Raw genomic sequence first — 27,631 nt, 5'->3', positions numbered from 1 at the left:
TCTCCATGAATTTTAATACCTACTCCGAATTTTTCTTTTGTTTCCTTTACTGCTTGCTCAATATACAGATTGAATAACATCGGGGACAGGCTACAACCCTGTCTTACTCCTTTCCCAACCACTGCTTCCCTTTCATGCCCCTCGATTCTTATAACTGCCATCTGGTTTCTGTACAAACTGTAAATAGCCTTTCGCTCCCTGTATTTTACCCCTGCCACCTTCAGAATTTGGAAAAGAGTATTCCAGTTAACATTGTCAAAAGCTTTCTCTAAGTCTACAAATGCTAGAAACGTAGGTTTGCCTTTTCTTAATCTTTCTTCTAAGATAAGTCGTAAGGTCAGTATTGCCTCACGTGTTCCAACATTTCTACGGAATCCAAACTGATCTTCCCCGAGGTCGGCTTCTACCAGTTTTTCCATTCGTCTGTAAAGAATTCGCGTTAGTATTTTGTTGCAGCTGTGACTTATTAAACTGATAGTTCGGTAATTTTCACATCTGTCAACACCTGCTTTCTTTGGGATTGGAATTATTATATTCTTCTTGAAGTCTGAGGGTATTTCGCCTGTCTCATACATCGTGCTCACCAGATTGTAGAGTTTTGTCATGACTGGCTCTCCCGAGGCGATCAGTAGTTCAAATGGAATGTTGTCTACTCCCGGGGCGTTGTTTCGACTCAGGTCTTTCAGTGCTCTGTCAAACTCTTCACGCAGTATCATATCTCCCATTTCGTCTTCATCTACATCCTCTTCCATTTCCATAATATTGTCCTCAAGTACATCGCCCTTGTATAAACCCTCTATATACTCCTTCCACCTTTCTGCCTTCCATTCTTTGCTTAGAACTGGGTTGCCATCTGAGCTCTTGATATTCATACAAGTGGTTCTCTTCTCTCCAAAGGTCTCTTTAATTTTCCTGTAGGCAGTATCTATCTTACCCCTAGTGAGACAAGCCTCTACATCCTTATATTTGTCCTCTAGCCATCCCTGCTTAGCCATTTTGCACTTCCTGTCGATATCATTTTTGAGACGTTTGTATTCCTTTTTTCCTGCTTCATTTGCTGGATTTTTATATTGTCTCCTTTCATCAATTAAATTCAATATTTCTTCTGTTACCCAAGGATTTCTATTAGCCCTCGTCTTCTTACCTACTTGATCCTCTGCTGCCTTCACTACTTCGACCCTCAGAGCTACCCATTCTTCTTCTACTGTATTTCTTTCCCCCATTCCTGTCAATTGTTCCCTTATGCTCTCCCTGAAACTCTCTACAACCTCTGGTTCTTTCAGTTTATCCAGGTCCCATCTCCTTAAATTCCCACCTTTTTGCAGTTTCTTCAGTTTCAATCTGCAGTTCATAACCAATAGATTGTGGTCAGAATCCACATCTGCCCTAGGAAATGTCTTACAATTTAAAACCTGGTTCCTAAATCTCTGTCTTACCATTATATAATCTATCTGATACCTTTTAGTATCTCCAGGATTCTTCCAGTTATACAACCTTCTTTTATGATTCTTGAACCAAGTGTTGGCTATGATTAAGTTATGCTCTGTGCAAAATTCTACAAGGCGGCTTCCTCTTTCATTCCTTCCCCCCAATCCATATTCACCTACTATGTTCCCTTCTCTCCCTTTTCCTACTGACGAATTCCAGTCACCCATGACTATTAAATTTTCGTCTCCCTTCACTACCTGAATAATTTCTTTTATCTCGTCATACATTTCATCTATTTCTTCATCATCTGCAGAGGTAGTTGGCATATAAACTTGTACTACTGTAGTAGGCATGGGCTTTGTGTCTATCTTGGCCACAATAATGCGTTCACTATGTAGTTTGTAGTAGCTAACCCGCACTCCTATTTTTTTATTCATTATTAAACCTACTCCTGCATGACCCCTATTTGATTTTGTATTTATAATCCTGTAATCACCTGACCAAAAGTCTTGTTCCTCCTGCCACCGAACTTCACTAATTCCCACTATATCTAACTTTAACCTATCCATTTCTCTTTTTAAATTTTCTAACCTACCTGCCCGATTAAGGGATCTGACATTCCACGCTCCGATCCGTAGAACGCCAGTTTTCTTTCTCCTGATAACGACGTCCTCCTGAGTAGTCCCCGCCCGGAGATCCGAATGGGGGACTATTTTACCTCCGGAATATTTTACCCAAGAGGACGCCATCATCATTTAATCATACTGTAGAGCTGCATGTCCTCGGGAAAAATTACGGCTGTAGTTTCCCCTTGCTTTCAGCCGTTCGCAGTACCAGCAAGCAAGGCCGTTTTGGTTAATGTTACAAGGCCAGATCAATCAATCATCCAGACTGTTGCCCCTGCAACTACTGAAAAGGCTGCTGCCCCTCTTCAGGAACCACATGTTTGTCTCCATGGTATAAATGCTAAAACTTCGTAAGTGTTTTTAAATTTATTTTTGTTTCTAAAAATTGTTGAAAGATAATATCATATTACTGTAAGGCACGTTAACTATACATCCTGCCGGAGTAGATATTCCTTTCGCAATTATAGACATGTATCAGTAGATAACGAGAGGATTGACTCTGCCTGCGAAACCTCGACCCGTGTCTGCCGCTGCAATCATTATAGTTGAGAACGCAACGGAAACCCCTCGCAGTATGTTCCTTTACGTATGGTTTCATTCTTTCTTGTCGTTATCTAGATTATACACGGTCCTTCGTTTCCTCTTTTTATTTGATGGCAGTCTGAAGATGACCACTGGCTGATAGAAACCGATTATGGTGCCGTGGAATGTTCATATGATTGTGTCCGAAAGCAGAAATAAAGAAATAACTCACTCTCTTAATCATTAAGGCAGCATGTCCTTTTTTCCCATACAATTAAAAATATTACAAAGGACAAAAATTCTGGTCAGAAAATATTAATGGGTTGACACCTACACGGGATACTTTCCATTTTAAACAACGCCATTTTACCTAGATATTATTAATATTTCATAAACTGATCCGTATACTGAAGAAAGTTTCAGAAAATCCCTTTACGCAGTCAGTCGTTTACATTCGATATCATTTATCTATTGTGATACGGAAGAATTAATTTTTATTTTTAATAGAACTATATATTTTCTTAGCCATGTAAAATTCGTCGTGAAATACACGGTATCGTGGCAGAACTCAAGTCATTGCTCGCTGTGAAACTTTTGGCAAATAAAAACTACTTTTATGCCGAAACTAATACGAAGTCTTCTGGAATAGCGGTGTGTCAGCCTCATTCTGTGACGTTTAAATAGAAATGAATATGACAATACCATTTTCTTGGCAGATATCGCAGAAAAATTTAGTTCATTGCTCAATTTTGTCTAAAGTTTCGATATGATTCTTGACACGTGTTGTGTCGCTGCTTAATGCATTTCAAGTTGTGTCTAATGGTGTTAAGACAGTAAATCGTTCCATCAAAAAAGAGTCTCCATAATCCTCCTGTTTACAAATATTGAAAGAAATACTTCCAATACCTTGGTATCTTTTCAGAACAGAAACGCCAAGTGGTTGCTCCTTGCGTATGTCTGGACATTGTTTTAAGACCAAGATTTTTCAGTCATTGTTACTCCACACAATCATTATTCCACTTAAGTGCATATATTTCTATTTTTCGATAAATTACTTGAGATAAGCACAAAAATATGAAGCTAACCGCGGAGCTTCCATGCGAATACATTTTCACAATCCTCTCTCAGCAAATAACTACGTGGACTTGGTCTTAGAGAGTGAGAAACGCGGGCCACTCATGTTCATTCACTGTTTGCAAATCAATGCCAGGCAGGTCCAGAACCACCACTTGTCACCTCTCCAGTGCGTCTCATTTATGGTTAATAATTACGCTCTACATCGCTACTGTCAATTAAAAGTGAACCACAAGATTCGTTCGAAATATAATATTAAATGCGGAGTTTTACTGGAAACGTTTGGTAATACCTGTTGACTCAAGACGACTCTTCTCCTAGTGATGCCAAATTGGAAAAGATAACTGACAAGTGGTATATCGCAACCAGCGCGATGCAACATGAATGTGCAATTGCACAATAACATTGGTCTCTGATTAGATTACGAAAGCGACCTTCACAAGACAGCAACAAAAACCATTTTCATTAGTTTGCTCATCATCAGTAGTATGGGGTGATCAGCAGTAATTACTTGAGAGAAGTTGAACGTCTTATCCAAGATCGCTTGTAAACAATGTTTATTGTCGAACACCGGTTTCGGTAAGCATGGCTACCGTCTTCTGATCTCGATAAAAGGTTGTTACGTGTCTCCTTTTCTAGCTGTACGAATACTCTTTCTAATCCACTGTCAGGTATGCAGTTCATCTCGTCCCCCACATACCTGGCAATGGTTTGGAAAGAGTGTTTGTGCATCTGGTACAGGAGACGTGTAATAACCTTATATCGAAATTTGAAGATTGTAAGCATGCTTAACGAAACAAGTAATCGACAGTAAAGGTAGTTTACAAGTGATCTTAGATAAGAAGTTCACTTCGTCTCTCAAGTAGAACAGTTTTTGGTTTTATGTGAGTTTGACTGTAAGAAAACGAAATCCATATCCTTTTAGTAATTAAAAAATACTTGCCAATTACGAGACACTTCTATGGTTACATGATCGGAAAATATTAGCAGAAACGAAATTGAGTAGGAATGGAGTATGGTAAGAACAGAGTTCGACGCAAAGAAGGAGAGCAAGGGTCAAGTGTAGTTGCGAATCAATTGTTGAGACGAGTCCAAATCAACTGCTGGGGAGAAAACCGCCCACGAAAGGAAATACCATGCAAGGGTAACGTATTCGTAACATTATTCTCAGTCTGTCTCGAAACTCAGCACGGTACACAAAGAGCGTTATGTATCTCGTACCACTTTAGAAAAAGAACATTTCCCCTCCCTGTCCAACAGTCTACGATGTGCACAAGAAATTTACGTATCCGTCTGAACATAGGCTAATCGAATCTATTTACTGATAAATCAATAACTCATTCGGCCTAATTCATCAGTATTTTTCTTTTCATTATAATTCAAGGCAGTTCTCCAGACATCGTAAAAAAAAAACAATTTTGCTGCAATACAGAGTGGAACTTTACTGCAAAAGAGATATATGTGTAGTTTTAAATGAAGCACGTGGTCTGTGAAAAGGAAGAATACAGTGATCACTGTAACAAAGACCACAGACGAGCTGAATGACCAGGTATGTCTAAAGTACCACGTATCAAATAATGAAATACTTGCACGAACCTGTAAAATTTGTATTGCGACATAAACCCTAATAGCTAAGCGGAAAGAAAACCAGTCGCGAAGGCAGTACAGTCCGAGGTAGTTCCATGTTTCTTTGCTTTCTCTGTTTGTCTTTAATATGGAGGAGTGAGGATACCGCAAACTAGACTTCAGTTGAATCTCACAGAGTATAATAACTGATCAGGCGTATTGGTTAGCCTCTCGACTTTAAATATTACGAAGTAGGGTTAAGTCTCCACCCAGCCATGGAGGTCTTAAGTTTTCCGTGGTTCCCATAGATCACTTAAGACGAATGTTGTGATGCTTCCTTTGAAACGTCCACTGCTGATTTCTTGCCTTATTCTTGTCCAGTAATATTGGGTGAACTGCCTCTCGCCACCTCATCCCTAACCTTATTTCATTTTTGCTGCAGTCACATCTTTCACTCAACCGTCGTGTATGCACTGCTACGTATTTCTTATGGGATGTGAAAAATATATAATGGTCAGCCAAGCAATCATGTTTTAATAATTTTGTTGGTTGCAATAATACTTGTCTCTCAACTCTTTGTGTTCGCCTTAATGACAATGTTATAGATTGTCCAAAATTCACCTTTGTCATTACCATCTTTTCTTGAGCATTATCTGTCAGTGACCATTATACTACATGCATATAGATCTCTGATCTTAGCGCATGGAACTTCGCCGTGCCTTCAGCTCCTTGTTATTTGCATACTCCGTGAAAACCTGCCATTGGTCTGCATGTGATAAAGAACTCTTTACATATTTCTGGCTCTGAACTTTATATCAGCATGCAGCGGGAGCAGAATCGGAAAGTATCTTTATTTTACGTCTCATGATATTTCGTGACAGTCGTGCTGTAATTTGAAAAAAATAAATAAATAGGAGAATCTTTGGCTGGGACGTTCAGACAGCTGGAATGCGACATCAAGATAGCATAGAGATCACTGTTACCTATGCGCTCGCTTTCAAATCTCTGGAACATTAATAAACTACAAAGTAATTGTAATGTGTATCCCTCTTGGAACTATAAATTCTGTTTGAACCTCAGCTAACAGAGGCATTATTTTTTTCTACATCTACCTAATCCCTAGATTTCGTGGGTTTCGTCGCTTATAACAACTGTTTGTAGTGTGAACAAATACGAGGACAGATGTTCGGTACTGCGACTGCCTGCGAGACAATTAAAGCCGGATCCGTTATTTTATCTGCTGTATATGCCCTGTAGCGTCGTTTTATATGGGGTGACAATGAACGCAGCTCGTCTTCCCTTTAGGAGAAGACGTATGGCCCCGGGAAACCAACGGATACCGATTATTATGGTCTTTTATACTCATAAGTCAAATCTAACGAATCGTGGGGTCGGTAAAGAATAACCGCCAAACACACTGGAAGAAAGCAAGAAGTTTGAACAACCAGTCACAGCCTCCACCATGATAAAAAAGTACTGCTTCTGAACAACGGCACAGAATGACCTTATGGACTACCACAAATGGTAGCTCTCTTTAGATGTTGACAAATGCAGGATGATGCCTATGATAAGGAAAAAGAACTTGATAGTACCAGATTACAAGACTAGTGATGAACTTCTTTAGAACATCACATCGTACAAATATTTAGCGGTAATACTAAGAAGCTATATGAATGAAACAATCAGGTGTAATCAGTATTAGAGAAAGCGAATGTAAGAATCAAATTTTTGGAAAGGTTTTGAGAAAATGCGGTACACTGGCAGTGCTCAGCGTCCTTATGAGGCAGGCATGACAGTGGGTGTCGAACGAACTTGGAGACGCGCTGGTAAGATCGTAACATGTCGGTTTAGTCCGTACGGAAGTAGCAGAGGAAAGGGCGGGGAACTTAAATGGGAATCATTGGGAGAAAGACAGTGTAGTTCTCCCTGAACCTGTTGGGTTAATTTAGAGATTATGTATTCGAGGAAGACTGTGCAGCCATCGTGCTTCCACCAACGTGTTTCTTACATGGAGATCATCAGAACGAGATTACAGACATTACGGTGCGTACAGAGACCAACAGAAAGGCACTTTTCCCTCCATCGATACTCGACTGGAATAGGAAAGAAAATCAATAATATTGGTACGGTGTATCATCTACCGTGCACTGAACAGTGGTTTGCGGATTATCTAGGGTGTCCCAAAAAACACTGACAATGTTTAGGGACAGGTTCCTTACAACAAAACAAGAAAAAAGTCCAAAAGATGTGCTCCAAAATGCATACGTTAAGAGCTAAGAGCACTTGTTCATCCTCGATACTATTAAAGAGATCTCTTCTACTGGAAGGACTTTTGTTCAAATGGCTCTGAGCACTATGGGACTTAACTGCTGAGGTCATCAGTCCCCTAGAACTTAGAACTACTTAACCCTAACTAACCTAAGGACATCACACACATCCATGCCCGAGGCAGGATTCGAACCTGCGACCGTGACGGTCGCACGGTTCCAGACTGTAGTGCCTAGAACCACTCGGCCACTCCGGCCGGCGAAGGACATTGCTCACTATATTTTGAGAAGAGGTAGCGTGGATCAAACCACGATAAAAATGTCCAGTAAACATGTAAGTAGGCTGTTTAGATTTTTATATTGGTAATGCCACGTAGCGCTCTGTATGAAAATCACTGGCTGTGCTGTGTGCAGTCTGTGACTAGTTTGCATTGTTGTCTGCCACTGTAGTGTTGGGCAGCGGCAGCTGGATGTGAACAGCGCGTAGCGCTGTGCAGTTAGAGGTGAGCCGCCAGCAGTGGTGGATGTGAGGAGAGAGATGGCGGAGTTTTGAAATTACATATATTATGACTTTTGATGATATTAAGGTAAATACAGTGTTTGTTCTCTATTAAAATCTTTCATTTGCTAACTATCCCTATTAGTAGTTAGTGCCTTCAGTAGTTTGAATCTTTTATTTAGCTGGCAGTAGTGGCGCTCGCTGTATTGCAGTAGTTCGAGTAATGAAGATTTTTGTGAGGTAAGTTATTTGTGAAAGGCATAGTTTAATGTTACTCAGGGCCATTCTTTTGCAGGGATCTTTGATAGTCAGATTGCGTTGCGCTAAAAATATTGTGTGTCAGTTTAAGCATAGTCTTGTATAAATTGTTCAAAGGGGACGTTTCATATGTCGACCCTTAGCCTAGGATACCTCACTGGAATCTTGTGATTTTTTTCTTGTAGTTTGTGTAATTAGTGTAGCTTTTGTTTATTGCTAGCGCGTAATTATAGAGAGAATTTCCTTTGTAGTTGTAGTTTCTCATTGTTGTACAGTAAAACAGTTGTGGCATGCATGTAGATTTGCACCAAGTATTTCGCAGCTGCGCTTTCAATTAACTACATATTATTTTCAGTGCTATGTTAATGTGTTCCCCTATTTTTGCTCTTCAAATTGTGTTTTTCTGTGTTGTCGTGTGAAATATTGTGACAATAATGGCGTGTGAAAAACGTAACACTAGGCTCCAAAGTAAACTGAGAAATGACAGTGAAGACGAAAGAAGTGTGTTAACGCCACCATGTAATGAATTAACTAATATTCAAAGTAGTAATTTGGTAACTGTGCATAGGGAAATGGAGCGGGCGGCAAATAATGGTGTAGACAGTGAAACAGGTAGTGAACAGGGAAGCATTATCGATCGATCGGTCGGCAACAGCTCGCCTCAGGAATCCGAAATGACAGAACACAATACTGCAAATACTGTAGACTTCGGTTTTGGGTCCTCACCGTTTTCTCAAATGAGTCAAGACACATTTTCTGCTTGTCAAAATGTGAATGTTGCCGGTGAAAATGCACTGCTAAAAAGCATAGAGAAACAGATTCCAGACACTAATACATTACTATTGCAATTAATGCAACAAATGGAACAAAATCAGAGACAAATGGGACAAAATCTTCAAATGTTAGACACAATGGAACAAAATCAGAGACAAACACAGCAAATGCTTCAAAAGTTAGACACAATGGAACAAAATCAGAGACAAACACATCAAAAGCTTCAAAAGTTAGACACAATGGAACAAAATCTTAAAAAGTTAGACACAATGGAACAAAATCTTCAAAAGTTAGACACCACACTTGAACAAACACGTGAAGATTTAACTACTGAATTACATAACATTGAATCGAAATGTCAAAAAGTCTGTAATGACGTAAAAACACAAATTTGTGAGCATTATCAACCTATTTTTTCGCGGCATGAAAATGCATTACAGAATCACGAAGCAGCCACAAAAGAACTGCAAACCATTGTTCATGAAAATCATGAGACCTTGTGGGCTAAAATTGACTCAGTTGCATCTACCGATTTGGTTACACAACTTGCAAAAACTCAGGAAAACTTAAAGGACACAGTAGATACGATTTCAACACAAATGGACACTCTGAAACTTGGTTCAGAAAAACACACTGAGGAAATAAGTACACTGTCGGAGAAAGTAGCCGAACTTTCGGATCAGTTCACTAACTTATCTGCAAAGGTAGATGATGATCTGAATGACACAAGACCTGTAGCCATCACTGACACAGAAGAGTGCGAACAAATTAGGAAATTCAAACAAAATCAGAATCAAATTAATACGCAACACCAAAGAGAAATCCGGGAAGTACAAGATCAGCTGACACAGGTAATACAAGAATTACGTATTTCAGAGGCCACTCGCGCTCCAATACGGGAAGAGGGACATAGAAATACGGAACAGCCACAAAATAATAACTCAGGCACTTCGGAAATTATGAAAGAAATTGGCAAGGTACACCGAATTTTGAGATGGAACCGCCGACACGACGAACCAATGACCGATATGCGACTTGCCGACACGCTGATTTTGACTATAAGCTGTTCATTACTACACGTAAATTCAAAACGTTTAAGAATTCTGCCAACGACATTCATCCACAAGCGTGGCTCCATCAATTTTCTCATTGTTTTCCTCCCAACTGGTCATTGGAGCACAGGTTAGAATTTATGTGTGGCTACTTGGAGAATGAACCAGCTGTAAGAATGCGATCGGTCATTCACGATTGTCACAGTGAAGGAGAATTTTACCATGCGTTCCTCTCAGCATATTGGTCACAAGCTACACAAGACCGAGTAAAACATAGCATCATAATGATGAAACACTTTGAACAATCTGAATTTTCCAGTCTTGTCAAATATTTTGAAGACATGTTGCACAAGAATCAGTACCTGTCAAACCCATACAGCCCCTCAGAACTCATCCGCATTTGCTTGATCAAATTACCTGAACATTTACGGCATATTATTTTAGCAGGACGTTGCAAAGACGACATTGAAGCTTTTCAGGGACTCTTACAAGAATTAGAAATTGACACAGACAGTCGCGGGATTTGAAAACAGGAAAACAATCACTACAGGTCACATCCGTCACAATTCCGTGACGACAGAAACAATAAATGGCCACGACAAGCCTATTCTTACAACGTAAATCGTGACCAAAACAGACACCACCCGTATGACAACCACTGGCAGAGTCATAGTTACAGAGAAAGATCGCATTTCCGTAGTAATGAATATGACAGAGACAATCATAGAAACAGACAATTTGGCAACCAGAACTATTATTATCACGGGAGACAGAATAACTTCAGACGCAACGGTCCAGCGCGCAGTTACGATTCAGGGAGAAATTCTCCACCACGTGACCGACAAGAAAGAAACTATAGAATCTACCGACATGACGACAGACGATATGATCGTAACAACAGACCTGAATTGCATCAGAACTGGCGGGATTCAAACAGAGCAGAGCCCTCTCGTCACAGTGAATTTGTAGAAGTTAGGTCTCCAAATCCCAATAACGACGCGCGCCAACAAAGAGACAATAGGCAATGACTCACACCGCTGGCAGCCACAAAACGTACTTATGAAACTGACGACACAGCTGCCATAGCTAGTAATTACGTAAAAATGGAAGACATTAGGGACATCTTACTCCAGGAACACGACGTAAAACATAACAACATTGCATATCCTGTGATTCACATTACTGTAAATGACGTAAAATTTACGGCAGTACTTGACTCTGGCAGTCCCATTTCAGTAATTAGTGAAACAGCTTTTAGCAAATGCAACAAATCGAACGATTGCCCCACACTTCCGTTACATAAGATTAAATTACAAGGTGCAATCTTTGGAAAAAGTGTAGATGTACTCCAACAAACCAATTTAGAATTCTTTTGCCAAAGCCACAGCTTTTCTATGAATTTTCTTATTGTTCCATTATTGTCGGCGGAAATTATACTGGGAGTAGACTTTTTGAATGAATACAAAGCAATTTTAAGCTTTCACGATGCTGAAATAAGTTTAGAGAAAGAAGGTAAGTCAATAGCTTTGAAATTTGAAGACTGGCTCTCAAACCATGATGAGGAAATTAATCGGCTTTACGTTCTGTTAGATAACAGTTCGGAATTTTCTACGGAACTAGACACTAACAATCACTCTGCAAGTACTGACAGGGATGATATCGACGGCATATTTGAAATTAATGAGTTAATTCAGAATAAAATTCAAACAATTGAGAATTGTAATGACACTGATAGGCAGGACCTTTTTGAGATTTTACGAGCACATTCCACAGTTTTTACTCACAAAACAGGAACAATCAAGGGATTTAAATACCAATTTCGTGTTCGTCAGCATACTAAATTTTGTGTTAGACCATACGTAATTCCAGCACATTATAGGGACCGTGTTAGAACAGAAATACAATCTATGCTTGACGAGGGCATTATTGAGCCTGCAGTAAGCTCATACAACAATCCGTTACATGTTGCTGAGAAGAAAAATGGATCGATCAGGCTTGTCTTAGATTCGAGACAAATCAATACTATCATAATTCCTGAAACAGACAGGCCGCAGACGATGGAAGAACTTCTTCAAAATTTTAATGGTGTAAAAGTGTTGTCTTCCATTGATCTCAGATCCAGCTTTTATCAGATCGAACTTCATCCAGAATGCAGAAAATACACAGCTTTCCTTTGTTTCGGCGTTTGTTATCAGTTTCGGTAACTTCCTTTTGGTTTGAACATTTCTTCGGCAGCATTCATTCGCGGGTTAAATTCCATATTACCTGAGCTCTTAAAACGTCACATCACCTTATATGTGGACGATATTCTGATAGCAGAAGCTTCATGGGAACAACACAATCGCATCCTCAACAGTTTGTTACGTATTTTTGCAGAATCTGGAATTACAGTTAACTTGGAAAAGTCTGAATTCGGTAGGACAAAGGTGAAGTTTTTGGGACATATTATTTCTTCTGAAGGCATTCAGCCGGATCCTGAAAAGTTAGAAGCAATCAGAGCTATTCCAGTTCCATCCACAAAAAAACAAGTCCGCAGTTTTCTAGATCTCGTAAATTTTTACCGTCTTTTTCTGAATATGCAAATTCTAGTTACACCAAAACTTTGTTCTCTCACTGGAAAAAATACTATGTGGAACTGGGACGAACAAGCACAGTTGGAATTCAATTCTTTGAAAGATTCACGCGACAATACTAGCTCATCCAGATCTGTCACAAGATTTCTGCCTTAGCACGGATTCTTCTAAAGTCGGTCTTGGTGCCCACTTATTTCAAGAAGCCATAGAAAATGACACTACTGTTCAGAAAACCATTGCTTTTGCTAGCCGAGTGCTAACAAAATCTGAAAAAAATTATTCCGTTACTGAATTAGAAGCTTTAGCTATCGTTTGGGCATTTAACAAATTCCGTTTCTTTCTTTCTGGTAAGCACGTAAAAGTATACAGTGATCATCGTGCATTACAATTTATTATGTCTTCAAAATTAAATCATGACAGGTTAAAACGTTGGGCGTTGTTTCTGCAAGAATTCCGCTTCACAATAGTCTACATTCCCGGCAAGGAGAACATTGTTGCGGACGCACTGTCACGCGCACCGGCTGGGCTTGAGGAAAGTAACACAGAAGGCAACCTCGAGAAAAATTTCAGTATTCTTTACATTCAGAAAGTCGCCTTTGAAAACTTCATCACCACATCTTTAAAGGACATTGCTCATGAACAAGATAAAGATCCGATTTGGAAAGACATCAAAAGTAAATGGCATGAAAAGACACACACTCAGATTCGGCATTATTACCTCGTTAGAAACAACATACTCTTCAAACGCTGCACTGTTAATGACAAGCTGTGGGTACTTTGCATTCCAGACGATTTTGTTAATAAGCTCATTTGGTACATTCATTTCAGCTACGCACATTTTGGTCCACGAAAATGTTATCATATTCTTCGAACGACTTGTTATTTTAACAATATGGAAAAGAGAATTCGAAGAGTCTTGTCTATTTGTAAACTTTGTCAAAAGGCGAAACCATCTACTATCTCACATCGTGCTCCGTTGTTTCCTATTATTCCTTCTAAATTAAAAGAATTTGCTGCTGTTGATCTCTTGGGACCCCTTGTCAGAACATCGAATGGATTTTCGTACGTTCTAGTCGCTGTTGAACTTACTTCAAAATTTGTTTCTTTCACTCCGTTACGTAAAGCCACTGGACGGTCTGTATCCAACGCCTTTGTTAAGAATTTCTTACGTGAAGTTGGACACGTTAGTAAAGTCATTTCAGATAATGGACCACAATTCAGATCTGCTGTTTGGTCACGCATGCTTCGGAATCATAAAATCAAACCTGTTTTTATTTCATTGTATTCACCACATTGTAACCCTTCCGAACGGATTATGAAAGAAATCAATAAGCTTTGCAGACTGTATTGTCACAGAAAGCATCAGCATTGGGACAGATATTTACACTTATTTCAAAACGTGCTGAATGAAACGCCTCATGACTCCACTGCTTTACCACCTACTCTTGTACCGAAGAATGTAGAACCTCCGAACAGAATCAGAGAGCTTATACCTTTCCCGAATACACATAAACTTCGACACAAAGACATAATTGATTTGGCTCTTAAAAATATAAAATCTGCAGCAGACAAAAGGAGAAAACTACACGGTAAAGCAAATGCAAAGAAATTATGTATTGGTCAGAAAGTTCTCATTAAAGCTCATTCATTGTCACATAAGAAGAAACACTTGAGTCACAAATTCTTTCTAGTTTACAATGGACCTTACAGAATCCGACGTATACCACATGATAATTGCGTTGAAGTTGAAACTCTGCGTACTAGGAAGAGTAAAGGTTTACACCACATTTCACATGTAAAACCGTTTATTGACAGATAATCTGCTTTTTAACTTAGTCTTTGCAATTTTCACTTCATGCTACTTGTACAATTTGTCACACTGAGAAACTGTTACCATGCAACAATGTTTAAAGTTAAATATCCAGTCAAGAACCAAGAGAACTTATTTAAACAGAAATTACGAATGCATTGTTATTGCGAACAGACGACACAGTGTTATTGTGTGTGTACATTCTTGCGTGTTAGTTGCACGATTACGTAACGACTATAAGGCTCACATACTTAGAACATTTACCAGTACTGCTAATGAGATTTTAATGCAACATTTTGGTTTACTTGAAAATACATTCTGAATTAAAGTACTTTCTGAGAGATACCAGATGACACAGTGGTTAGTTTATGTGACAGCTACACGATTATATCACGACGTTACTAATGAGTGACAATTTACAATGTTGCTTTTGCGGTGTATCTGTTTTATATCTGCACAGTTTTTCTCAATTCTTCTGTAAAGTAAAACATGTTTTAGTAATAACTTTTGTGGTATAGCTACAAGGAGACAGCCTTTTCCGTAGCACAACAATACGTTACAGCACAGTACTTTCATCATCACAACAATAAGAGTAATAACTAAGATATCTCTACGCAAAGCATTTCACTTTTGTTTATCATTAGGTAAGTACATTGGCTTCTGCTGAACTTAGCTTTCGGAGGACAATAACTACGACACTTCCACAGAGATTATCTTACAACAAGATGCACATTTAGCGCTACAGGACACGCATTTCAGTGATTAATTTTGTACTTAAAACATTTATTTTTAAAGATATTTGAAGTACAATGATACAAAAGTTTTCTGTGATACATTTCATTCCATTGCTGTAATCTGTAACACCTGAGGGTATAATTACATTAATCCTCAGGGGGGTACACGCCTACTTTGTGTACCATGTGTTTGGCAAGCACAAGGAGCCCTAGCTAATATGGTATTTGCTTATACAACTTCACACATCGGTACCATATTCCTCCAACACATAAATTACATAGCTATCTGATCATTTAATTGAGTGAGACAAACTTTTTACTACGTCAGTGACACATGTTTACGCAATTACGGAGTTGGATTACTTCACACTTACGAAATTGTATTTTGTCTGTACTGTGTGAACTGTTCATATTTTTTGGTACCATTGTGATACTATGAGAGCTTTGAATGATGTATTTGGTAAAGGAGAATGATTTTAAAGTATGTTTGAGGTAGATGACACTACTGAAATGAGCAGAGAATTTTCTTTAGGTTTTGAAATTATTGCAGAAAGCTACGACGTTTTTGAGATTTGACTGAGGTGTTATGATGTTATTTTTACGACGACGATGTGTATTATGCTGCTGAGGTATGTTTATGATCAATAAGCTGATGTTATATGAGGAATCTGATTATGGTATGTAGTTATTATGATGATATATTGAAGACGTGTTGATGAATATGAATATGTATATGTGTAATAAGGTAAGGAATAATGAGTAGTGGTTAGGGTCTCTGGTTTGTGAATAAGGTTGTTGGAAACCAAGAATCGTACTTTAAGAGTTATGAAATGTATGTAAATGTGTGAATGTATCACAATGCCGACGCAAATTTTTTGGACACTGTTATATCAACAGCATTTTGTTTCTACACATTTGCAACGCAAATTCTTGACCTGTGAAATATTTTTATATGAGACTGTCACTGTAGCGGAAACTGCTGTCGTAAATATTTCCGTAAGAAAGTTAAGTGACTACCTGCACGTGCGTCGTGGGCACACAGCTGTGTCAGACACCTGGAGAACAAGCCATTAGGGTGTGCCTTTCCGGAAGCACAGGTAGAAAAAAAAAGGGGGAGGCCATTACCCTCGCTATTGACATTTCCTTGTTGAAAGCATACTGTGGAGCTCGTAATTTATGATATTTACTGAAATGCCTAATGAATTGACGAGAAATATTTTTACATCTGCACACCTGATTACGACAAGCGTCTTTCTACGAGAGTTGAGAGAATTTCTACTAACTTATGAAATGCCACATAGCTATTGAATGATGTTTTGATGCTTTGGTTTGCGTAATGGCTTATTTAATTTAATATCTGGTTTCCAGCTGTGTTGCAGCATTAGTTTTATAAAATAAACTTAGATGCATTTGCTAATGTGAACACTTTCTGTCAACAGATCTATTAAATAATTATTTTATGATCCACATTCTTCGAAAAAGGAGCTTTTGGAATGGAAAGAACAATAAGAAGGGACTAGTAACAGTAACTGGACACATAATTTTCTTTTGAAGTACTTGGTAATTTTTTGTAGAATTAGTTTTTGTGGTGCACCACTTTAATTACGTAGACATTAAGATGTGAATATACATTTTGCTTATCTGCATTGTTGTTTTTACTGTAATATTTTTTCTGCTTGAGCTATGTCATGTTTAGGTATAAGTTGCTGCTGTTTGCCAGGCATAGTGTTATTGAATTTGACTTTGTATTATTCTGTTAAGCCAGTTTTACTAATGATTTATTTTTATTATTTGCTGCACATTGCCTTAGATTAGTTGTAATATTACAATTGCTTTCCTAATTTCTTAATGCTGCTTGCTTCGCAAATCTGCGTTTTTTTTTCATTGCTGTTTATATTAATTGTTTTATGTGATGCTGCATTGCCTCGTCCCTTAGTTTAGCATCTGAGCTCAGTAGATTTAAGTTAGCTTAAGAGGGGTAGACTATATAAGAAACTGACTATGGAGAATAGGTAAAGAATGCATTGCGAAGTTATATGAAAAAGATTTGGGCCAAAATGAGTATTGTACAATGAGAAATAATTATTTTGAAAGAAATATGAATAGAATACAGGAAGGAGGTATAGATAGGACTTTTTGGGAATAATGATGAATGATCTCCAAGAAGCAAAGAAAGTTTTGTTTGCAAAATACTGCAATGAAACAAACCCTGTCCTTTCCTTTTGTGATATCCCACTATGTGTTTGTGTACCCTTGTGTATTTGTTTTCTTCCTGTCTCTGTGTAGTTTCATAGAATTTTTTCTTCTTCTAATACTGAGCTACATTCACTATGATGAGGAATACTGTTATCCTCGAATATAATTGGCATTAATACTATGTTATTTACTTTGTAAAGCTGTTTAGACATTATTTATTCTGTTTTGTTTTACTGCTCATGTGTAAAGTTGATGTTTCGAAAGTTATTCTGATCTTTTATGTATGTACTTATAATTCCTGTAACACTGATGTATATGTTATTTCGATTCTGTTGTAAAGCCTGTACTACAAATGTTATCTGTATTGTTATGTTCTTTAATGATGTATTTTGTACCTTTGTAATTGTATTCTCATGTTATAAAATGGTAATTGACACCAGTTCATCATATTAATAACTTGTAAGTTACATTTCACTGCACACGTTTCCGTTGGTCATAGTATATGGACAATATGTGAGAAGTAGGGACTGTTAGTGTTTACATGTGTGTTAATAATTCAGCAAGGGACTGGATGACAGCATTGCTGGTTCTAAGGACAATTCCAAAAACTTTGTGAGTGCACAAGTGGTGGTTATGGACTTGCTATATTATCTGCAAGACTCTTCAATGGTGATTATGCACCTGCACAGTCGCAACAGATGGCTGCTGGCCATCTCTACAAGGACTGCAGTGGGTCTGCATCTTTGATGACTCACAAATACCATTATTTCTACAAGGATTACAGTGGGTCTGCACCTCTGGTGGCCCACCAATACCATAACCTCTACCAGGACTACAGTGGGTCTGCTCTGTGATGACCTACCTACCAATATTCGTCAGAACTTCGAATGACTCTGCTGTGGGTTTGCTCCATTGTGGCCCATTACCTGTCAGCATGTCAAGAGTCAGCACTGTCATTCCGTTGGAAGGACACCACTACTTCTTCAAGACTGCATGGAAATCCACTACTTCCATGTGCAATTTTTTTTACTATTGAGCCTTTGTGAAAAAAAACTGTAATTACTATTATGATGAATGATCAGGACTGTTTTTATGGACTGTGAAAAAATTTTAGCTTTTGACCAACATTGTATCTACATCTACATCTACATCTACATCCATACTCCGCAAGCCACCTGACGGTGTGTGGCGGAGGGTACCTTCAGTACCTCTATCGGTTCTCCCTTCTATTCCAGTCTCGTATTGTTCGTGGAAAGAAGGATTGTCGGTATGCCTCTGTGTGGGCTCTAATCTCTCTGATTTTATCCTCATGGTCTCTTCGCGAGATATACGTAGGAGGGAGCAATATACTGATTGACTCTTCAGTGAAGGTATGTTCTCGAAACTTTGACAAAAGCCCGTACCGAGCTACTGAGCGTCTCTCCAGCAGAGTCTTCCACTGGAGTTTATCTATCATCTCCGTAACGCTTTCGCGATTACTAAATGATCCTGTAACGAAGCGCGCTGCTCTCCGTTGGATCTTCTCTATGTCTTGTATCAACCCTATCTGGTACGGATCCCACACTGCTGAGCAGTATTCAAGCAGTGGGCGAACAAGCGTACCTACTTCCTTTGTTTTCGGATTGCATTTCCTTAGGATTCTTCCAATGAATCTCAGTCTGGCATCTGCTTTACCGACAATCAACATTATATGATCATTCCATTTTAAATCACTCCTAATGCGTACTCCCAAATAATTTATGGTATTAACTGCTTCCAGTTGCTGACCTGCTATTTTGTAGCTAAATGATAAAGGATCTATCTTTCTGTGTATTCGCAGCACATTACACTTGTCTACATTGAGATTCAGTTGCCATTCCCTGCACCATGCGTCAATTCGCTGCAGATCCTCCTGCATTTCAGTACAATTTTCCATTGTTACAACCTCTCGATACACCACAGCATCATCTGCAAAAAGCCTCAGTGAACTTCCGACGTCATCCACCAGGTCATTTATGTATATTGTGAACAGCAACGGTCCTATGACACCCCCCTGCGGCACACCCGAAATTACTCTTATTTCGGAAGACTTCTCTCCATTGAGAATAACATGCTGCGTCCTGTTATCTAGGAACTCCTCAATCCAATCACACAATTGGTCTGATAGTCCATATGCTCTTACTTTGTTCATTAAACGACTGTGGGGAACTGTATCGAACGCCCTGCGGAAGTCAAGAAACACAGCATCTACCTGTGAACCCGTGTCTATGGCCCTCTGAGTCTCGTGGACGAATAGCGCGAGCTGGGTTTCACATGACCGTCTTTTTCGAAACCCATGCTGATTCCTACAGAGTAGATTTCTAGTCTCCAGAAAAGTCATTATACTCAATATCAATAAGTGTTTGCATTGGATATCTTTGTTAGTGTAATTATAAAAAAATTTATCAAATCATTATTGGCCACTGGCCAAAAACAATTTGTAAAATTTTTTTGTGGGGAGCATGGGGGCTATGTAAGTAGGTAATGCCACGTAGCGCTCTGTATGAAAATCACTGGCTGTGCTGTGTGCAGTCTGTGGCTAGTTTGCATTGTTGTCTGCCACTGTAGTGTTGGGCAGCGGCAGCTGGATGTGAACAGCGCGTAGCGCTGCGCAGTTAGAGGTGAGCCGCCAGCAGTGGTGGATGTGAGGAGAGAGATGGCGGAGTTTTGAAATTACATATATTATGACTTTTGATGATATTAAGGTAAATACAGTGTTTGTTCTCTATTAAAATCTTTCATTTGCTAACTATCCCTATTAGTAGTTAGTGCCTTCAGTAGTTTGAATCTTTTATTTAGCTGGCAGTAGTGGCGCTCGCTGTATTGCAGTAGTTCGAGTAATGAAGATTTTTGTGAGGTAAGTTATTTGTGAAAGGTATAGTTTAATGTTACTCAGGGCCATTCTTTTGCAGGGATCTTTGATAGTCAGATTGCGTTGCGCTAAAAATATTGTGTGTCAGTTTAAGCATAGTCTTGTATAAATTGCTTAAAGGGGACGTTTCAAACATGGCGCCTGAAAGCACACTTGAAGAGTTATGAGTCGTGGGGCCATTGAGTTAGTAGACTGTTGTGTCTGCCGCCAGGTGTAGCGTCGACTATCCCCCTTGCGGCCCCCTTGCCAATATCTATGAGGAAGAGTTTGTATCTTTGGGTTGTGTCCTTAGAAGGTCTTTGCTTGCCGATATATGTACAGGTTCACTGGCCCGAGAAGGAGGCACGAACTTTGGTGAATGGCGGTAGCGTCGCGACAAGAGTTGGGCACGAGGCCCGAGCGGCCGAAGCCACGAGCTGCGCGAGGAGGCTCTGCCCAGAGGAAAGGTACCGGAGTACTTCGCCGGGGTCAGCGTCGACTACAAGCAGCAGGCCGACATCCCGCCGGCTGGTTGGCAACACTCGTGTCGGGCGACAGCTCGTGGACTGGCTGCCCTCTTCCGCGTGGCTTTCGTCGGCACCACTCACAAGGGAGCCTCCCCATCGCACCCCCCTCAGATTTAGTTATAAGTTGGCATAGTGGATAGCCCTCGGAAAACGGAACACAGATCAATCGAGAAAACAGGAAGAAGTTGTGTGGAACTATGAAAAAAATAAGCAAAATATTGAAACTGAGTAGTCCATTCGGAAGATAGGCAACATCAAGGAAAATATGAGCACAGGAGCGCCGTGGTCCTGTGGTTAGCGTGAGCAGCTCTGGAACAAGACGTCCTTGGTTCAAGTCTTCCCTCGATCGAAAATTTTATTTACTTTATTTTCGCGAAGTTATGATCCGTCCGTTCATTCATTGACGTCTCTGTTCACTGTAATAAGTTTAGTGTCAGTGTTCTGCGACCGCACCGCAAAACCGTGCGATTAGTAGACGAAAGGACGTGCCTCTCCAATGGGAACCGAAAACATTTGATCGCAAGGTCATAGGTCAAACGATTCCTCCACAGGAAACCACGTCTGATATATTCTATACGACACTGGTGACGGCATGTGCTTCACATGACAGGAATATATTGTCGACCCACCTAACTTGCACACTTGGCGAATGGGTAAAAAGATTGTTCTACCTTGCTCGATTTAGATTTTCTTGTGGATGTGATAATCACTCCCAAAAAGTGATGAAAAGATTACGGACGGACAGATAATAATTGTCTGAAAATAAAAAATTAAACTTTCGACTCGAGGGAAGACTTGAACCTACGACCTCTAGTTCCGCATCTGCTCACGCTAACCATGGGACCACGGCGCCCCTCAACTATCACCTCCATTGATGTTGCCTATCATGCGCGTGGACTGCTCAGTTTCTATATTTTGCTTTTTTTTCATAGATCCACACAACTTCTTCCTGTTTTCTCGATTAATCTGTGTTCAGTTTTTCAAGGCCTATCCACTGTGCCAACTTATAACTAAATCTGAGGGGGGAGCGATGGGGAGGTTCCCTTGTAAGTAACCGCTGCGACGCACCGTGGATTCGTGGAACTGCTCGCTGATACAGGGTAGTAACATTCTGTAATTCTCGTGGTGATTTCTTTCACTGTCTGCCTGCCTTCCTTATTATTTTCTGGTTTGTACCCGACCCTCATAGTTTTACTCGGTCGGCTCTTTGGTCGTAAATGTAGGCAGTAGTAGTGTACTATTGGTGTATTTTAGCTGGATCTTGGGGTTCCGCCGAGTGAGTTCTCTTGTAATAAGTGTTCACAACTAATGTTTTAAGACGTTCCTTCAGAGTGGTCTTAATAACTGACAATCAATTTAACTTTTAAAATATTAACAGACAGCTGCCACCAGGGCTTCAGTCAAAATTGTCAGAAGGAACGGGTTGGGATCCAGTCGCAACCTTGGTTGCCGAGTCAAGTTATGAGGTTGGTTGCTTTGAACTAAACCTTATCATTGTCATATTGTTTCTTAATCTGTTTAACCTTCAAGCACAGATGCGTACCTTAACCCCGAATCTTTCGACATACTGCTTTCAAATTAAAAGATAAGTCATCTGTTTTGAGTAATTGCATCACCCACGTCATCGATGGTGCTTATTAGTTTTCATGTGTTGCAAAAGGGCATTTAATAAGACAGACTGTGTCCATTGCGATAATAAACACCGCTGTTTAACAATGATTACAAGACGGCTGAACCTGCAGGCCGCCCGTCTTGTAATCATTGTCATATTGTTTGCTGGTTTGCAATACATCACTTCCGATTTCTTTTGCAAACGTTAAAAGCTTATTCAACTTCAGGTTTAATGTCATAAGAATTTTGCAAATTCGTTCATTTTGTTAAAGAAAATTTTATGGTTAAGTGCTTCGAGTATCTGTAAAAACGCAGTTTATATATTGTTAAATAAAAAAGTTGCATGTATGGGTGGTCCTCCCTTCCACGTTTTCCTTAATTCCAGCAAGTACCACGTATTAAGCTTTGAGCAATTGTTCATCTTCTCTAGTGTGAAACACATTTCTCCTACTGAACAAATACTCATAGCGTGTTAAGCAACGCATTGTAGAGCCCATGTTTACTACGTCTTTCTTTTTCTTATTTTGATCCGTACTATCTCCTCACAAAAATGTGGAAAACAAAAGGTTTGCAGAAGAACAGACTTGTTACGCAATATCGAAGATGAACAAGTGATCATAGCTCATCAGGTTCGCATTTTAGAGCTCCTCTCTACTAGACTTTTTTTCTTGTTTTGGTGTAAGGAACCTCTTCCTAAAGCTTGTCCTTCTTTCTCTTTTTTTTATCCATGTGTTGTCGCTGATGTGCGATAAGGAGGGTCTTTCAACGCTTACTCTTCTGAGGTATCTGCATTCATCTTCACCTCTTGATGGTCTTCACTGAATGGCTGGTGGAATGGACAACGAATGCTCCATGCCGGCAGAAACTCCTCCTTTCCCCAGAGGTGAAACCTTACCCTGCTCTTCAGTGACACGTAACTGTATACAACAGCTACAACAGCCCAAAGTGGATAATTAACGTTCAAGTCAATCGTTCTAAGATTTAATGGGCAAACATCTTCATGAAAAATATATATGAGAATCAATTTGTTTATTTCGATGTGTGTGGTTCCCTATTAGGCGCGTTACCAACATATTTTTTCCTAACTTCCTAAAATCGATCACCGATGGTTTAAATGCATCGGTCTGTCCACTGGCAGTAATTAAAAAACCGGCTGGTAATAAAACAGGAGAGCTGCCATTTATTTCTTTCTTCATGGCATTGGATTTACAAAATTAATCACTACACTTTACGACGCACTAATGTTGAAGTGACTGAAGTGTAAAGAGCGTACAGGTACGCCTGTCCTTCACAGACCTAGACTTTGTTTATATCTCAAAGAGCACCCTGTCGTAATTTCATGTACAGAACACAATCTGAGAATTAATAAATGGAAATGGACTAACGCAGACGCGGTTCGTAATTAAAGGTTCTTAAGGGGAACCGCCCCAAAACATATATCTAAAAAAATTTCTTAATGGCGTATCATAGAATTCAAACCATGAGAAAGCATTTCGCGTATTTCCCACGGATTTATTTAATGGCGCTCAACATTTTTGGAACGGTTGATATGTGGTATTAAGCGATATTTTTCGAACGTGTAGTACAGAGTCTTAAGACTGCACCTTGAAATGCCGCTTAGCTCTATGTAACAGAGGCTGGGGGTCACGGATTCTCCTTTTTTTTTTACCTTTATTGTTACTTCATACCCCTGCCCCATGTGGGCAGGGGTCGGTTGTCAGAGGTACAATTGCCGCATTTCAGCCAAGAGACTGTATAAAATAAAACGTTACACACGTAAAACATGGGTATGAAAGATCAAGTTTAGACATGAGAAAGGGAAACAATGGGAGTTAAAATAACAAAAAAGGGTAGTTCCAGGTTCCTCGCAGTATCGCTCTTATGGGCGTCCCGAAGGCTCTGATGTTTCAGCCCCAGGGTGTCCCACCAAATCGCACACAATTTTCACGTTCCACTGCTTAGATCATAAAGGAATGGACAGAGTTGCTGAAACTTACCTAGCGAGTCCCTCTCTCCATATATCACTATTATGCTTAAGTGTGTCGTTAATGGACGTTTAATGGTATTATTTCTTAGAGCTTTGTTTTCTCTTTTATGCACCGTTGGAGTAAGTTTGCAAATGTCTCGCCAGAGTGCACTACGGTATCACTACCTACCGAGTTTCACGAATGATTAGAGGAAAAAGCGAGCGAAATTCATCCCGTGATCGAATTATGTCCTTTTACTTTAGTTGCTTGCTCACAGCGGGTCATCTGTGTTATTAGCAAGTTTATTTTTGTGAATGTATTGTACATGGCTTTATTTTCTTGCAAATAACAGCAACGTACCACAAATTCGAAAACAAGACAGTATGATTTCAGTGTGCAATTTGTCGAGTAAAATTTTGGAACATACGGTTAGGATGAAAGTGAAGGAACTGGGTGCGTCCAGACTCGATGTGCCGCGCGGAGTGGCCGCGCGGTTTAAGGCACCATGTGCCGGATTGCGCGGCCGCTCCCTCTGGAGGTTCGAGTTTTCCCTCGGTCATGGGTGTGTGTGTTGTTCTTAGCATAAGTTAGATTAAGTAGTGTGTAAGTCTAGGGACCGATGACCTCAGCAGTTTGGTCCCTTAGGAGTTCACACAAATTTGAACATTTAGGTCCAATGTAAACATGGGTCAATAACAAGAATTGTCTAAATCCAGGAGAGGGTACACACGAAATGTTAACAGAGCAATGTAGAATGCAGCTGAGTGCTTCTGTGCGCTTTATCATTTAAATACGGTGAGTAAATCACCATGGTGGTTGTCCAGGCTGCTCCTATCAGCCAATGACGGCACAAGATCCGCGACATGGAAAGAAACTATTTCCTTACGCGTACCTCATAAACGCTGCGGTTTGAGCAAACAAAACACTAATCATTTGAAGTTTAAGTTTAGAACCGAAGATACCAAAACCATTAAGCATGGTGCGAAGCTAATATACACCGTATTAAAGAGCTTTCCAAAATGAGTACGATTTGTTGTGGTGAACTGTCAGAACTGTGACATTGGGGGGATAAATAGGCTACTAACAGATCTTATCTTGGAGTTAGCATTGAATGTTATTTGGTAGTTGATTGTGGAACGGGAATAAGATACAGCATGTAAACGTTTGGCTAGAGTGTGATATGCTCTCCCGCCCCCTCCTGAAGTCTTGGTTGCGGTGACGTAGCGTAGTCCGAGGTCAGTTCCGATCGATAAACGTCGCAGTCTTCCCCAGTATGGAAACAAGGTGCCTCGCTTTGTCTAACGGACAAGTGATTGTCCTTTAAACACACATTTTTCAACAGCACGATATGTTTCCGTTTGTATAGATTTCGGAGACGAATGCAAGTCTCGCCTTTCTTAATAGTCATCTAAGGACACAGATTTTTTTATATTACATAAAAGAATTTCCACCGAAAAAATAATAATTCAAACCTGTTTTTAAAGCGCTGTTTTAGACATTTCCAAGCTTATTTTACGAAATTACATACATTAATGGAAGCTAAACGTCCTTATCAGCACTGTTTGTTTACACTGTCTAGAGTTCCCGGTAACAGTTATCACACGTTTTTGAGATATCACAGACAAACATCGCGTGGGCAGAGATATTCACAAAGAGGCTCTTGGTTAAAAAATTTTCAGTTGTCTGTCTAGGATGGGTCTAAGCTATAAGCTTTCGACAACTTCGTCTGTCCTTCTAACAGACATTTTTCAATAGCACAAGATGTTACCGTTTGTATAGAGTTCGGAGAAGAATACAGGACTCGCCTTTTATTAACGATCATCTAAGGTAGATAGTTTTTTATATCAATTTCCATAGAAACAATAATTCAAACCTCCTTTTAAAACCGACTGTTTAAACTGATGCTGTGGTGTTATTTTTGATTGAGTCGGACAACGTACGTCATGGTGACATCATAGAAAGGACAAGGAATCTGCTTATGCCAAAGGTTATGTTGACGTCCCTGGTGGGGAGCTGACGGTAACAAGACCGATCTCCCAAATAGTAATAGTTTAAATCTTTAACAATGATCTAAACTTACGCAGCAAAAAATCCAAGAGTTTCTTCCGAAAAGTAAACATCGTTTCCAAAACAAAAACGTCGTAACACGGTTCACTATTATCATCATTAGCATCTGACATTAACTTCTATTGTTTCCCTGCAGCAAAATCAAATCTCTGATTTGCACCAGCACCACTTAGATAGGTTGTGTTGTTTGCGCCAAGTTTCTGAAAGTAACAGAGTAAAAATTCAACTTCAATATCGTTGCCAGTAGCACCTCGTGTTTCATAATCGGACAGAAACACACTGATATTATTTTCAGCAAAGAAGAAAATTATTATTCATTCTTTTTCCGACGCGTGTTGTTACATCTGTTCAGAAACTGCTTATGCTTGTTATTTAAACGGACCCCTGGTTAGTACAAATGAATGTTAAAAATGAACTTTCTATCAAAGCTGAAGTTGAAAAACGAGCATTTCAATCCCGCTCGTCGAGGATACCGTCTCGGCGTAAACTAGTTCCACACCTCACCCGATACAGAAGAAGAATCGCTGTTCCATAATACGAAGAATTAGTCTATGAAGCAGATAAGATAAAGAGGGACGAAAAGTTAAGGAACTCGAAATAAGGCGTATTCTAGTTATTTGTACGACACTTACCTATCGAGTTCTTCCATAGCGTTTGTGTGTGTAGTCGGAAGAGACAGCAGACTACTTCGTCCTCCTGGAGCAAAGCTATGTCATATATACTTACCTCCGTGACTTTCCTTTTTCTTTTGTATTAAATCATGTGATCTACGAGATTAAATGACACAGATAAGAAGAGAGCCTCAAAGTCACATGCGCATGATTCGCTGTGTTTTAGGCCGAGTATGGCGTTGCGCAACTGATTTCTGCCAATTACAATTGCAACATCTCCAGGTCGGTTTGATTGGCACTTTCTCCGCCGAAGAAGCTGTGACCTACAGAAAGCGGAAACTGATGTAACAGTACTACAGCTTCAGTGAAATTATAAATGCTAGAACAGAATAATATTAGTAATATTGTGGGAATTCTGTACACCACGAATTAGAAAACACTACTAAAAAAGAATTTAATCAGTAAGAGCACCTCAGAACCCTTGTATCAGAAGAGAAATGAACCGGACAGGCTTGTAGCATAGACTGACACAAGAGAGGAAATTTACCCAAAATTTCCGTTTTTTGGTCTGGCCCAGTCAAATAAAGAACTTTGAAAAAC

At 39.6% G+C, this 27,631-nt stretch overlaps 1 protein-coding gene across 1 annotated transcript in view; it reads right to left on the bottom strand.

Annotated features, from left to right (window-relative positions):
- Positions 1 to 27,121, bottom strand: part of LOC126150256 (uncharacterized) — a 59,494-nt gene extending 32,373 nt beyond the window's left edge. Inside the window, exon 1 of the mRNA XM_049915865.1 lies at positions 27,053 to 27,121. Coding sequence (XP_049771822.1) covers positions 27,053 to 27,069 — 17 coding nt within the window. The 5' untranslated portion in view covers positions 27,070 to 27,121. The remainder of the gene's footprint in view (positions 1 to 27,052) is intronic.
- Between the last annotated feature and the right edge of the window lie 510 nt (positions 27,122 to 27,631).

The sequence above is a fragment of the Schistocerca cancellata genome, chromosome 2 (assembly GCF_023864275.1).
Source record: "Schistocerca cancellata isolate TAMUIC-IGC-003103 chromosome 2, iqSchCanc2.1, whole genome shotgun sequence".
Lineage (NCBI taxonomy): Eukaryota > Metazoa > Arthropoda > Insecta > Orthoptera > Acrididae > Schistocerca > Schistocerca cancellata.
Note: the sequence above shows the minus strand (reverse complement) of the source record. Positions and strands in the feature narration are given on the sequence as shown.